Source organism: Musa acuminata, chromosome BXJ3-7 (assembly GCF_036884655.1).
Source record: "Musa acuminata AAA Group cultivar baxijiao chromosome BXJ3-7, Cavendish_Baxijiao_AAA, whole genome shotgun sequence".
NCBI lineage: Eukaryota > Viridiplantae > Streptophyta > Magnoliopsida > Zingiberales > Musaceae > Musa > Musa acuminata.
The window spans coordinates 11,291,797-11,307,236 of record NC_088355.1 but is presented as its reverse complement, the minus strand read 5'-3'; the positions used below and the strand labels follow the sequence as shown (position 1 = coordinate 11,307,236).

Here is a 15,440-nt window from a genome sequence, read left to right as displayed (position 1 = left end):
TACTGCGGTTCTATACGTCGGTCACGCGGGGGCCACGTGTTGCGTTTGGGAGATCGGTCGAAACGTCTTGACCTCCGCACACCCGCGCTGCGGATCCCACACCACCCACCATCGGGTCGTCATCCCATACGCCAGGACACGTGGCCAACGGTGGCCGCGCCCTCGTGCCGCGGAGACCGAGGTCGACCCCTGCGTCCACGACGAGATGGCCAAGCGCACCACCTCGCCGACTCCCCGTGTGTCCCCGGCGTCACTGAAATGGCAACGCTTCTTCGTCACGTGTCCCGTTCTCCTGCTTCCCGGATCTGGTGGCCCCCTCGTCAGTCTCTCATTTTGTCGAATAACAGTGCAGGTCCGGCTCGCGGGTAACGAATGGCGAGGATGGAAACAATCTCCTTTAATGCAAATCCATTGGCCGCAAACCGGGAATCGTGGAACAGCGGGCAGCAGCCGGTGAATCACCATCAGACGGCTCTGTGTCGCCCACGTTTCGGTATGCAACTCCCGATTAGATTCCTCGGGATTTATTTTCTTAATAATAATAATAACAATAAAATATATTATTACCTTTAACTGTTTGCCTTCGTGCGGGAAGCAATAAATTACATCGCAGACAAGAAGAAGGTGGACCAAAAGGCAAGGCAAGCAAACCACTATTTCTCGAGCTCGGCCACCCTTTCCAACTCCATCTCCATCTCCCTCTCCCTCTGCTTCGCCTTTTCTTTTGCCTCCCACAGTAGCAGGATTTTGATAAGGCAAGCCTCTGCCGCCTCTGTCTCTGCCTCCTCTTGCTCCGCGGCCGGATTTGGGGCCGCCAACCTTTGTTTCCGTCTGGTCTGACTCTTTCCTTGATCGTAAAGTTGCCTTCTTTGGATCGTTCCATGGTTCTTGATGGTGGATGAAATCAGTTCATGAGGATATAGGGCTGAACACTTCGTTTCTTACATATTTTCTGTCTTCCTCGATATATACCTCCATCCTGTTATTTGTGTTTTGATTGATCCTTTTTCTTTGACTGCTTCGCTGTTCATGTTAAGGATCTTATTTCGTAGAACTGCAGATTTTGATTCGTGTCAAATTAAGTCTGTGGTAGCTTTAGTTCCGTAAAAGTTAGAGATTGGCAGCTATCCGGAATCAACTGGTGGCATTCCACCAGCATTTCACCGAACTCTGGTTCTTCGTATAACCCTTGACGAGAAATTAGGATTTGTAGATCTTATTCTGGTTGCTGGACTGTAAGAAGGGTTAGTACCAGGTGATTACTTAGGGTTTATCTTGATCTAAATTTAGGTAGTGTAGAAGATATCTGGTTCAATGGTTATGGATTCTGGCCTCCGTGAATTGTCCGGCATGATTAGCGGACTGAGTTATGATGATTTCTATTCCGATCAAAACATTTTCCGGGCTATTGGGTTAGGAGAGTCGCAGCCCTTTCTAGGGCATGTTAACTATGTAGACTTGGCACAAATGTCTTCCCTGACCAACCAAAGTAGCTATCCGACATCCATTAGCACAAGTGTCGGGGGTGATAATCCAGAAGATAGTGATATCTTCTACTCGGACATCGCCCTAAACTACATAAGCCGAATGCTTCTGGAGGAGGATATAGATGAGAAGGTTAGTACTTACAAAGAAGACTCAGCCCTTCGAGCTGCGGTGAAACCCTTCTATGACATCCTTGGCCAAAAGTACCCACCATCCCCTGATCGGCCACTGTTCGATGGTCACCATTGTTCAGGGAGCCCTGATGAGAGAAGCAATGATCGGTATGGGAATCTCTATAGAGGTGGTGCCAGTAGTAGCAGCAGGGTTGCAGACAATAGCTCCGTCTGTGATTCTTCGGATTACCAACAGTCACTCACTTGCCCGGGTTCTGTTGATTATTCACCTCAGACTCCATCTAGCTCCTATAACAGCATCAGTAGCATAGAGGAGCCATTTAATAATGTGACCATATCTCCTAATTTGTTTTTCGGAAGCATGCCGACCTGGCATTTCAAGAGAGGAGTCGAAGAAGCACGCAAGTTCCTTCCCAGCAATGATAAATTGTTTATCAACTTAGAGTCTAATGGTGTTTCATCGGTTCAGATACCAAAAAGAGATGGTAAACTGTGCAATAGCAAGGGGAAGGTGGAGAAAACAATTTCGTCAAATGGTTCCAGAGTTCGGAAGAATCCAAACATGGAGGACTTGGATTTGACAGAGGGGAGGAACAATAAACAGTCGGCTGTTTCATCTGATGGAGAAGTCAGGTCTGAAATGTTTGACATGGTTTTGCTTTATCAGGGAGATAAATGCTCTAAGAAGATGTCTGATCTACGGGAAGCAATGCAGAATGAGGCAAGCAAAAGTGCCCAGAATGTTCCAACAAAGGGTTCAAGTGGTGGCAAGACACGACGAAAGAAGCAAACAAAGAAAGAGGTGGTGGATCTCAGAACTCTTCTCATCCTGTGTGCGCAAGCTGTGGCAGTTGATGACAGGCGAACCGCTAATGAACTGCTGAAGCAAATTAGACAGCACTCTTCACCTAATGGAGATGGGTCTCAGAGGTTGGCACATTGCTTTGCGGACGGTCTTGAGGCTCGCTTAGCTGGCATGGGAAGTCAGATCTATCAGGCTCTTGTGGCAAAGAGGACCACCGCAACCGATATATTGAAGGCTTATCATTTGTATCTTGCAGCATGTCCGTTCAAGAGGATTTCACATTTTTTCTCTAATCAGACGATACTTAATCTGGCAGAGAAGGCATCAAAGGTTCATATCATTGATTTTGGCATCTATTTTGGGTTTCAGTGGCCATGCCTTATCCAGCGTCTCGCCACTAGGGAGGGTGGCCCACCAAAATTGCGAATAACTGGTATCGATGTGCCTCAGCCAGGTTTCCGTCCCACAGAGAGAATTGAAGAGACAGGGCAAAGGCTGGCAGCTTATGCAAAAGGTTTTAATGTTCCTTTCGAGTATCAGGCCATTGCCTCTAAATGGGAGAGCATTCGGGTTGAGGATCTTCACATTGCTAAAGATGAGGTTGTGGTGGTCAACTGTTTGTACCGCTTCAGGAATCTCATTGATGAGACTGTCATTGTGGATAGTCCCAGGAATCGGGTCCTCAACACAATTAGGAAGATGAACCCAGATGCTTTCATCCATGGAGTCGTAAATGGATCATACAGTGCCCCCTTCTTTGTAACACGCTTCCGAGAGGCTCTCTTCCACTTCTCTGCTTTGTTTGACATGCTTGAAACGAATGTGCCGTGCGACGATGAACAAAGGTTATTGATCGAGAAGGATCTCTTTGGAAGGGAGGCTCTTAATGTTATAGCATGTGAAGGCTCAGAAAGGGTCGAGAGACCTGAGACATACAAGCAGTGGCAGGTCAGGAACCTCAGGGCTGGGTTTGTGCAGCTTCCGCTGGACCCCGACATCATGAAGAAAGCCAATGATAAGGTGAAGAGCTGCTATCACAAGGATTTCGTTATCGATGAAGATAGCCGATGGTTGATTCAGGGATGGAAGGGAAGGATCACTTATGCCATATCCGCATGGAAGCCTACTGAAGCTTAGTGTAACCTTTCGGTCATTGCCGTAAAAGTTAAACATGCTTCCAGGCAATTGGTCCTGATTCATCTAACCAATCTCTGATGAGGTACATCTATCTATCTGTAATCAGGTTTCTCTTGTCATCATGTATTCTAAATATCAACATGTTGACTAATCATATAATCTTTGGCTTGCGTGATGCAGGCAGATGGGACCGGACTTCTGTCCCAGAGATCGGCATTTGTTGGCAAAGAAGTCATGAAAATTTTGGACTGCAAAGGAAGTGATGTTAGGAGCTGCCGACAACAACAAGAGGGTACTGAAATATTCTGGTTTGCAGCCAACAAACACAACAAAGAATACGTTTGTGGGTTTGCAAGAATTTTATGTATTTGAACTATCGAAATTAACAATCAAATGAAGTAGCCATTTTAAGTTCAGATTTCTGGCACATCTGGTGAAAGCTTATCCACCAGCTTATTACATGTAGTACTTTGTCTGATGGGTCCATCGTTGTCCAAAGCTTCTGCGTCTCCTCCTTCCTGTGTCAGCCACTCCGCTCCCTGCATTGTTCTGCAGCACATTGTACGACTGCGTCTTGATGGCAGCAGCACGCGGATGTGGTCTTCTAGTGTGAATTGTTTCTTGCATTGCTTCAAGCTAGTCTTTGTAACAGTCAACGTATCGTCGTTCTTGTTGGTTTAATTGATGGGGTCGATGACTTACTAGCGTACATGCGGACAGAGGTACGCATAGATGTACATATGCGGCCGCCCAATCATTGAGGCTCTCGAATCATTTTAATTTTAAGGTATTAAGATGAGAAACTTAATTGACAGTTACGGGTCGAGTCGAACCAGGTTAAAACCCTACACGCACGCGTGCCTGGTTCGTGTGGGGGAGACGAGGAGGATAAGCTCGTTTGGAGTCCCGACTTCTCTCCCCTGCTCGGTCTCGTCTTACCCGATGGGAACTACCGCTCGCTTCCTCCACTTCCCTCCTCCCCTCCCTTCTCCTACCCGGCCCAAACCCCGACCCCTCTTCTCCCTCCTCCGCCCTTCCCTCGCCCTCTCTCCCAACTCTCCCCTCCCGCACAAGTTCCCATCGCTCACTCTCTCTCTCGGACCCAACCACAAACACCTTGCCCTCCCTCCCCAAGCCCTCTCCAAAACCTCCTCTCTCCCGCTGCCTCCCTTCGACCTCGACCTCGACCGTGTTACCCCTCTCGCCATCTGCAAGTGGTCCGCGGTCCTCGCCATCGCCATCGCCGCCGTCAAGAAGGCCGTCTCTCTCGTGCTCAACCCCTTCTTCTGGACCTATTTTAGCTGGACCTGGATCTTCTGGCCCTGGATCTCCGCCGCTGCCCTCGCCGCCTATGGCCTCCTCTGCTTCCGCAAGCACTCCCTCGGCCGCGCTTCGATCCTCGAGCAGCTCGCCGTCGTTACCGCCGCCGTCGCCTGGCTCACGGTCGTACCCCCGGCCCACTTCAATGGTTTTCTCGAGGGCTGGCCCGTTGTCCTCTTCTTCGTTTACCACTACTTCTTCTTCTTCGAGTCGTCCGTCCGCCGACGCCTCTACGGTGACCTCTACGCCCGCCCGCACGACACCAAGTGGGACGTCCGCCTCCCCGGCCCTTTCCAGGTCGGCTTCGCGGTCCTCGTGTTGGTCGGTCATTGGCTTGCGGCGTACGAGGGGCCTGAGCTGCACACGATATCCGGCGGGTGGGCCAATGCGGGTGTCTGGGCTCTGGTCGCGGTGACGCTCTTCATGCGGTACCACTCGGTTCTCTATCTGGCGAATTACTCAGAGAAGGTGGTGGTGCCGACGGCGGTGGTGCAGTTCGGCCCCTACAGGTGGGTGCGTCATCCCATCTATGCTTCGACGATGCTGCTGTTCTCACTGCATTGCATCACCCTGCGGGCGCCGCTCAGTTTGCTGTTCCTCGTTGCTGTTTGTCTGGTCTACTACGGGCGGAAGGCAGAGTTTGAGGAAGCGTTGATGGTGGAGTCCTTCGGAGAAAGGTATACAGAGTACATGAACAAGGTCAGATATAGGCTAATCCCTTTTGTTTATTGACTTGTAATTTAGTCTATGACATTTGCTTGGTTCTCTCAATTGAAATTTTGCTCTTTCTAGTTGAGATGTGGTTGATGGTCTCTTGTATTAAACCTTGGTGATCCTAATACTATCATTGCCCTGAGATCATGCAAACTACTCAAGTATTTAAATCTTTCAACAACATTGTGTGAATCATTATCATTAGTCATCTTTTTAATGTTTGAAGGCTTGCTATATAAGTCAGTCTCAGAAGATACCTCCTTTACAGGGTCAATGCTTCCACTCCCACATGCACTTATAAGCTTTAGCTATTTACATCATTTCCCAATACTTATATAAAACTCAGACCGCTTCTCCTAGGAGGGTTTGTGACTGGTTAACAATTGTCACAGCTGCTACACTTGCAACCAAGAAACTTTCTTTGGAATTTCTTTCTCTCTGAGTACATTCTCCAACTCGCATCAAATATTATTATCTTCATTTCTTGTCATTTTTGCTACATACTGGACAAACACACATCTTCTTCAAATGTTAAGGTGTGATAAGAAGTCACATGGCACATTTGAGTCAAAATGTCCATTCTTTCATGGTCTTGTTCCTCATTCAAAGTCCTGCAAATACCAGGGACTCTATTGGTGCATGTCAGAGTTTCTTTTTGTTAGTCCATATGTAATTCAGAGGATAGCTTCTGCTTCATTAACACTGTGCTAACCAGTGAAAAGTTAGATTCCTTGTTGTTTAAACACATAAATGGTCGAATTTGTTTCTTTTTTGTCATTTATCATGAAAGATAACTCGGCAGTTAGCAGTTGTATACTTCAGTATACATACATCAACCGTTATCTGCCTCTTTATCTTCAGTATATGGAAATATAGATTGCAAAATTAAATTTATTTGGGCATAATGCTATGGGCTCGGTATGTATGTTATTTCCGCGGTGCTGGACGTGGATTCTGTTTGAAATGGATAAGGTGAGGGCATGGATTTGGTTATGTTCCCAACTTTAGGTGATTAGATGGCACTTGTAGGTTTCCAAAGGTGACATGTTGACTTCTATGGTTTTTAATAATTCGAATGCACTTTTTCTGTATGAGGATTAATGCCAAATTCAAGAAGACATACTCCAATGTATGTCTAAGCTGAGGCTTTGTTAATAGCAACCTAGATGCATACTGTATAAAATTACGTTAATATTTGATTAAGATGTGCAAAGACCATTTCTGAGAGGTTAGAAACAAATAAAAATCCATGGGAAGAAGAATTTGGTTATGAGATGATTTTGTCAGAGTCATGGGAAGCATGACAGGATATCTTTGTTGAGGTTATCACCTTCATGCATTGCTGTGACAAACCTAAGGATAATTTGATTTAACTCATTAAGATCTTATTTGCCATTTGAGACAAAAAAAACATAAGGTTGATTGGCATATGAGATAATTAATGCACATTGGTTAATAGGTATCAGATTGTACTATCGTGCATCATGGGGCTTGAACTCATGCATGTAAAAATGGGTTTCAGAAAATCTGAACAAAGTTGATTATTGTGCCTTTCACTATGCCAATGATCATAAGCAGTAAAAAATTGCAATCCAAGACTTAAGCTGAATGTTAATGCTAAAGGGTGCTTCCCTGTCACTTGTTCTTTTACCCCAGTTTATTGTGTTTGTGCTTGGTCATCAACTACAATAGTGACCGATTACATTTGCATGTTTGAGTTAATAATCTTTCACTATAATGAACAAAGAAATTGGTCAGATGCTGTCTTTTCTAAATGCATCACAAACCCATATTCAATCCTATAGGATGGATTTTGGGTGTTATATACATGAATTGATGCATTAAACACCATCATAAATTGTTGGGGAACACATTGATCTAATGCAATCAAACATCTAGTTTGTCCAAATCAACTCATGGTATTATGCTCTGAACAAAGGTCATCCCGTATCCATTTCTGCAGAAAAGTATTCGGAGTTACTACTCCAATAGCTAAAATTCCGGAACTTACAGAATTTGTTGAACTATTCAAGTTTCCTAGCAGTCAGCAAGATCTGTGTGGTAAAAATTTTCATTTTTGGGATCTGTCTGATGTTCATTAGCTCGGGATGTGCTTGTATAAAACCATTATGATAATGCATATTTGAATTCCTGTAGACACAAATACATCTGGTGATTTGCATTAAACTTAAACAACATTCTGATATCCTGTCTCATTGGTGACATCCTAAATGAGATCTGGAGTAACCATATTTTCCATTCTTGGTTCTCAATTGTAATATGTGTGAAGTATTTGATGGAGTTTCTACTTCAATACTGAAAAATCTGGATCCTATACGAGTTGTTGAACTTTTCAAGCCTCTAAGCAGTCAGCAACCTGTGTGATAAGTATTTTCATTGTCGGAATCTGCATGATGTTCATTAGCTTGTGATGTGCTTTGTCTAAAACCATTATATAATGCATATTGGAATTCCTGTAGGATACATAATACATTTAGTGATTTACATCAACATCTTAAGTGAGATCTGGAGTAACCACATTTTACACTCTCAGTTCTCGATGGTAATCTGCAGAGATAGGGGTATAGTGCTTCCTCTACCTCATTGTCACTTGATTCTTGGCTTTATCCTTGCATCTACTAATGTGATACTCACAAGATGCTGGAAAATATACCCACATCAAGGCAGGGAGAGCTGGGGCTCCAAGAAATGGTAGAAGAAGATGGAGGAGATTCATGTGACAAGAGATTGTTGCCATATGAGTAGATGGTTGAGTTGCATGGCTTTCTTACCAGCAAAGGCACAATATCTTCCAGCAGGCCTTGTGATCTCTGCATGACATCCTCATCGAGCCCATGCCGCAAACTGTCATCTGTGGTGTCTTTGCTCTGATCAAGTCCTTCCACCAGGCTTCGTGCTTCAGCCTGTGATTGCTGCATCAACAACATGGATGGGCTGTGCACCGTAGGTTCCGGTGGAACACAATCTGGCACCTCAGCATGAAGGTCAGTGGATTGGAGTTTTGGCTTCTTTGCAGCATGACAGGCAGCAGTGAAGAGATCCTGGGGCCGAGGCAGGAGGAAGTGTGAGGTGTAGTGGAGGTGGAGACCTTCATAGGTTACAATGAGCATCTCTGGATCTTCCAAGGACCTCTCCACTTGCTTCTTGGCATTGCACCTTGGGTTTGTGCACCTGTAGTAACTCCTGTGCTCCAATATAGCAGATTAGATGATTGCTGCTGTCAGTTCAAGTCATCATCCAGATTACTCTTTAAGTTATGAGTTTGCTTTGGGGCAAGGCTTTCAATTCTTGCATGGATATGCATATCATACCTGGAAGCAGGTTACGGACTAAAGCTTGGAGCAGTTGAACATTAATTACAGTGTTCATGGTGTGGCAAAGCAGATACAATGATTCATATTCCTTTTGCTGGAACTAGAAACATGCCTGTGTATGGAATGGGGTGGGTTGCAGACTTAATAACAGGAAACGAAGCATTTAGATGGTGAGATGATGCTTTTTTGTTCATGTTGGAGTTACTTGTGGTACTATTACACATACATCAGTCAGTGGTGGAAGGTGCAAGTTTAAATGATCTGGTGGAATCAGTGAGAAGCGTAGGTGAAGAGGATGGTTTTTCTTGTTTTAGACGAGGATTGAAACCTGGCAGAAGAACCCTAATTACATTCTGGAAATGTCACGGATTTGGGTGGTAGGGACATGTCTGCCAATACGGTAATGGAAGCATTTGGATCTCTCAAGAAATGGAGCTCTTATAGAATGGACTTTCTGCAAACTACTCGAAGCTGATGCTGAAACAGTTGTTTCTTTCTTTCATTCTTCACACTGTCATGGATATTAATCACCTGATGATGGAGGAATTGGGACAACGGATAGCAGGTGAGAGAGTAGATGATCAGAGTATTGTAGAGCTTCAAACAGTATATTATTTCTCGACAGATACTCTCTATGTTATCTCATCGTGACGGTACCATTTAGATTTAAAGGTAAATAGCAGAACAGAAGCCAGCAAGTTCTTATGACTTGCGAGAACACCTACCTCGGATTAGGACTGTTCTTGATGGATTTCTGGCCATACTTCCTCCACTTATAACCATCATCGGCGACCCCATTCCCACATATCTTCATCCGAAGTGTGTACTTGCTGTCCATCTTCCCGGTGCTCTTCTCCGGCACAGAAACCCTACAGGAGATTGCATCAGGTCGATGCCTCATTAGACATGGGAAACACTATCAGGTTCCGATTCTGTGCACCTGCAACTGGAATCCCCAGCTCCAAGGGTCGTGGAGAGTGCACTTTCCACGTCGCGGATCGTCGGACCGGAGTAGACAGTGGAGATGAGCTTGTTGACGATGGACGATTCGTGGGAGATGATGGTAGCGCTCGTCTCATCATCATCATCCTCCTCCAGGAGCTCCCTCATCAGCTCCCCTGCAGAAGAGTCGAGCCAGTTGATCTCTGCCTCATCCGGCTCCTCCGTCTGCATCATAAGTTGGTGTGAGAGAAGAGTGACACAGAATGTGGCCTTTTAACGTTGGAAGCCACACAGAATTACTGCTGCTCTTCAACCTCTACAATGACCTTTCCATGTTCTTAAATTGTGGTGTTATGATAAGATTGGATTTCTGGCTGCATGCGTTGTCTTGGTGGAGAGTCAAGAATGGCAATTTAACTAATGCAGGGGTCAACCACTAAAAGGTATGATTTGATAGGCCATTCAACTAATGCATCAACGTCGTTCATGTGTGCCTCAGGATCATCTCATTGTCATGGAAAAGTTGATGAGGTCATTGAATCAGTAGAATGGCGGTCTTGGATGGCATGATGGGTTTCCCTGTATGTGCAGCATCGTCCTAAACCACAGCAGTGGGGTAGGGTTTACTGACTCTTCTCCACCAAGCAACCACCACACTATGGCAAGGCAGGAGTCGGATGTAATTAACTTCTCGCACCTAATCAGACCCTTCCTTCTCCAACAACATAAATCAGTCAGCCCCCACACCGCTGTCCTAAAGTGGCATGCTCTTATGGTGCAAGTACGTGCGCCATTGTTGCATGGGAGTGAGGAAAAAGGATGGGAATGTGGGGGTGGATTTCTTTTACGTGGGTTGAAACTTTCCGTGAAACAAGAAAACAAAAGGACCGGTTGACCAACAGGCTTGAGCGGGGCAGTTTGTGTTGGGGAGCAGAAGTCAAACATACGACATATGAAGCAGGTGGATCATCATCTGCCCTCTGCGGCTGCCTGCAACTGCTCCCACGTCGATCCCATCCCATCCATCCCCTAAGTTGCAGTGGTTGTATAGCATAAGCCACAATGCTCGTCTTTGGAGGTAATCGATTAACTGCGGCATTCACCGGTCTTCATTGATACGCATCGCTTTAAGATTTGCAAACATGTACATGTCATTCGGATACACTCTGATGGTGATGTGATGCACGTCTTCGCATGCGATGCTTTTCGTGAATCTCGACAAAAAAAGAAAAAAGGCATCCTCAATAGAGCTTCTTGAGATGCTATTAAACCAGCCTTACCTCTCGCATCGATTTTATCGTGGCTTGGATTTCTTCATTTTATTTTTCTTACCGTATCAATGGTAGAACTTTTGAATGATTTCATTTCAGATAAGATGATCCAGTCTCTTACCTGTTTGTCATTATCTATCAAATCCTCTCTGACCTTCTTAATAAGCTTAAAAGGAAACGAAGAATACCTTTTTCAAATCAAGGGTTTTGACTATTTATTTACGATAGTTTGATTGTTTTTAATACCTATTAGGGTATTTGTCTGTTGAAAGAGAAATAATTAATGGATAATTAATTATATTAATCATATAATTAGTATATATAATGATGATTTCATCATAATTTAAATTATATTATATTAAAATTATATATTTAATAATTTATTTGATATAGTTATGATGGTAAAATAGTTTTAATTATATTTTATTAAAGTTATTTAATACTGTAATTAGTTATTTTAATGATAATTTAATCAAAATTTGATCGATTTTAGATCAATTTAATATCTTTAATACCTATTAGGGTGTTTGACATGTTTATAGTATTGAAAGAGAATTAATTAATTAGGTTATTAGTGTATATAATGATGATTTTATCATCTAGGATCAAAATTATATATTTAATGTGCATGTAACATATTTATGATGATAAAATAGAATTAATTATGTTTTAATAAAATTATTTAATGCTTGATTTTTTATCGATATTTGATCAATTCAATATGTTTATACTTTATAGCTTATTTGATTTAAATTTGATAAGAACATGACAGGAACAACCACATGATAATGCATGGGTTTATGTCTGAAAGATAGATGAGAACTATCATCATTGACAATATAATTTATTGTGACTAGCTTGGCAAAGGTAGAGGAATAACTTGGGTGAATATACATTTGGTCGACGGGTATCCTGATGTTGCAAAATGCAAGAAAGTTTCGACAGAGATCCATAAATTATTTCAAAGCAAGCTACAACAAATAAAGGAAAATATATTTAAAAAGAAGGTAAGAGTTGAGGAAGAATATTATAGGGCTACGTAGAAACGAGTTTATAATCAGTATGAGGGTTACGACGATCAAGTCGACTTGGATCTCACAATTGGGATTTGTGGATCATTGGAGCATCAGTATATGATCGATAAAGCAATGAGGCATCGACGATCGATAAAGCAATGAGGCATCGACGACCAAATTCACAATTGGAGCATAATAATGGTAGTGGAATTCAGAGGTCGACCAGTATGAGGCAGCCAACTGCTCCTCGTTAGTTAGGCTGAACTAGTAGCATAAGGTATGATAGACTTTGTGGTTTTATGAGAAGGCTTGGTAGGAGGTCCGCACCAGATATTGTTGATATTAATCCATAAGCCTATCCCCCACAAACAGTGAAACAAACACGAATTGACGATGTATACATAAAAGAAAAGAAGTTGGATATTAGGAAGATAATTTCAAAATGGTTCTAACTTCCATAGGATTCCAGACAACACAGCCCAAGGTCTATATTATCAGAGCATGGTCTCTTCTATTTAAAAATCTAGCACAGAGATCCAACCTTTAACATCGAGAGAGATTTACGATATGTACTTAGATGAGGAGGTGGCAGAACCGAAGGATTGGATCAAATCTTTCAAGAGGTAATAAGACAAATATGAGGTGATACTGATGTGTGACAGTTGGATATGACCAACAAGAATGAGTATTCACTTTCTTATTTATTGCAACAGAAGAGTGGTGTTTAATAAGTTAATTAATGCTTCTGAAAAGATACAAGATGTAAACTACATTGAGAGCTTGATGGATACTATAGTAGAAAAGATATTGTCCAAATAATAATCGATAATAGAGTGAATTTCAGAAAGGCTAGTTTGTAATTGATAGAAAAAAGAAAAACTTTGTTTTGGACTCTATGTGCAACTCATTGCATATATATAATACTGAAGGATATTGGTGAGCTAGACACGGTCAAAAATTGTATAGCTCAAGCACAATCAATTATAAAGTTATATATAATCATCATTTGGTCCATACTTTAATACAAAGTATGTAAATGGTAAGATACTATGACCTGGAAGTACTTAGTTTACTACTAATTTTATTACATTAAAGTCATTACAATAAAAAAGATATGACTTGAAGGCAATAGTCACCTCACAAGAGTGGTCTGATTTTAGATATTCGAGAGATTGAGTGATGGAAAGAAGATAGAAAAGTCTATTCTTTCCTCTAGATTTTGGGAGTCCACGACAAAAATCATAAAAGGTGTGGAACCACTTTATATTATTCTCCGTAAGGTCGATATGGATAAGCATCTATAGATACTATATCTTAAATATATGTTGATTTTAGTAAGAGAGAATGTCAGAAAAGTATTCAAAGATGATTTTAAGTCCAACCAATACGTATGGATCATTGATCGTCGGACCGAAGTTCATGTAGATGAAGATATTCGTAATGTAAGTAAATTCATATTCAGAATAATTTAATTTATTATTTTTAGATAATAAAAAATCATACTAATAAAATTATGTCTTGTAGTATATTATCTAAACTCGACAATTCAATATCGGTATGCTCTTAGAACGCATAATGATTTACTAATAATACTACGAAATATTATATTTCGGCTCTTGCCAAACACTACTGATGCAACCGATGCTCTTATGGATGGTCGATTATTTAGAGAAATAGTTGGTTCATTATCCGACGTTATAGTTGTATCGTGTCATTACACTATGGATCCTGGTAAGAAAAAGTTACACATATTGATTATCAATTATATTTAATATTAAATATTTATAATATTAATAAAATTTTATTTATATCTTCTTGTAGTCCAGTGGTGGCTACAATTTGGAGGTGATGCACCATATTTAAGGAAGGTTGTTATTCGTGTACTTTCACAGACGACAACATCTAGTGGTTGCGAACGTAATTGGTCAACGTTTGTATTGATTCACACAAAAGTCCACAACAAACTCTCATATAGATGATTAGAGAAACTCGTATATGTCTATTATAACATACGACTAAGATTGCGATGTGCTGAGATGGATAAGAAGCCAGAAGAATCATATATTGATCCCATCGACTTCCAATTCTACAATGAAGATTCAGAGTCGATGTTAGATTGGATTGAAGCAGTAGAGAACTAAGAAGATTATCTACTTGATGAGTTAGAAGATCCTCATCGTCCTTCGCGTTTTATCACTGAAGTAATAGAAGAAGAAGAAGCACAACTCCAACAGGTAGAAAATCTCCCTCAATCACAACGTGACAAGAGTCAAACAACATAGAGTCAAATTGCTTGAGGAACTATAAACACCCAACGGTCATAGTCATCCGCCCAACGTGTAAAGGCATAGGGGAAGGCAGTAGCATTAGTTGCATCGTTAGAAAGAATCAAGTCGGATGATGAGACACCTTCACAATCACATTCAACAACTTGCTCGGTTCATAGATATGATAGTAACACGAATAGTAGTGCCTCGACGGATGATGGTGATGATGTCGGGCAGTCATTAGTCTCGTCTACACAACTTTAGGGTGGTGCATGAATCGAGGAGCAATATTTTACATATGCCACCTAAGATTCAAATCATGAAACTCGACAAGGTGCTAGTTAAGTTTATGTACGGAAGGGGAAGGGGAAGGCAGTGGATGAATTTGAGTAGATACGACAGAGCCTATATGATGTAGATACAGAAAGAAGCTCATCGTATTCACAACCATCATATTATGGAGAATCATATGGGCAACAATAGTACGATGATAGTTGGTCATCCTTCTTTGAGCAATAGTATGATATAGAGCAGTAAATAGTAACAAAAATAGAAGCTCTAACATTTACCAATATATGCCTCAGGAGCTACCTTGGACAAATGTGATTTATGACGATGAGCCTACGATCATCATCATACTGATACATCAATGACATACGGTGTCTTAATACACTATATCGTGAGATTAATTTTATGATTGAGTCCAACAAACATATTATATTAATATGTAGATGTATATGATCGAAGAACCCGATCCACCACCCGTGAAGGCTCGTCGTTTGTTTTGGTGGTAAAATTAGTAATCAAAGTATATCTACATATATGATTATTTAATTTATTTAAATTTTAGAGTTTATATTATAATAAAATAATCTAATAATTTAAGTAATTTTTCTATAGATATTTCAATATTTACATAAGGATAATTCATAACAAACTGAAATATGAACCTTACACAAGATTATTCCTCAAAGTCCAAAAAAGATACATGATACTATTCTTATATAATTTATA

At 41.6% G+C, this 15,440-nt stretch overlaps 3 protein-coding genes across 5 annotated transcripts; 2 read left to right on the top strand and 1 right to left on the bottom strand.

Annotated features, from left to right (window-relative positions):
* Positions 1–620: 620 nt before the first annotated feature.
* Positions 621–5,677, top strand: LOC135642110 (scarecrow-like protein 9). The gene is made up of 2 exons (XM_065157973.1): positions 621–3,643; positions 3,742–5,677. The coding sequence occupies exon 1, from the start codon at positions 1,315–1,317 to the stop codon at positions 3,559–3,561; it is 2,247 nt and encodes a 748-aa protein (XP_065014045.1). The 5' UTR covers positions 621–1,314; the 3' UTR covers positions 3,562–3,643; positions 3,742–5,677.
* LOC135642111 (uncharacterized) lies at positions 4,504–10,338 on the top strand. Of its 3 annotated transcripts, none has more exons than XM_065157976.1 (2): positions 4,504–5,580; positions 8,170–10,338. In XM_065157976.1, exons 1-2 carry the CDS (start codon positions 4,504–4,506, stop codon positions 8,173–8,175), a joined length of 1,083 nt encoding a protein of 360 aa, XP_065014048.1. In that variant the 3' UTR covers positions 8,176–10,338. The 3 variants fall into 3 exon arrangements, with proteins under 3 accessions (XP_065014048.1, XP_065014047.1, XP_065014046.1); XM_065157975.1 differs by having other exon boundaries at positions 8,076–10,338; XM_065157974.1 differs by lacking the exon at positions 8,170–10,338 and having other exon boundaries at positions 4,504–5,677.
* Positions 8,247–10,106, bottom strand: LOC135642112 (probable WRKY transcription factor 49). The gene is made up of 3 exons (XM_065157977.1): positions 9,871–10,106; positions 9,656–9,799; positions 8,247–8,799 (listed from the first exon to the last, which is right to left on the bottom strand). Exons 1-3 carry the CDS (start codon positions 10,104–10,106, stop codon positions 8,247–8,249), a joined length of 933 nt encoding a protein of 310 aa, XP_065014049.1.
* Positions 10,339–15,440: the final 5,102 nt, after the last annotated feature.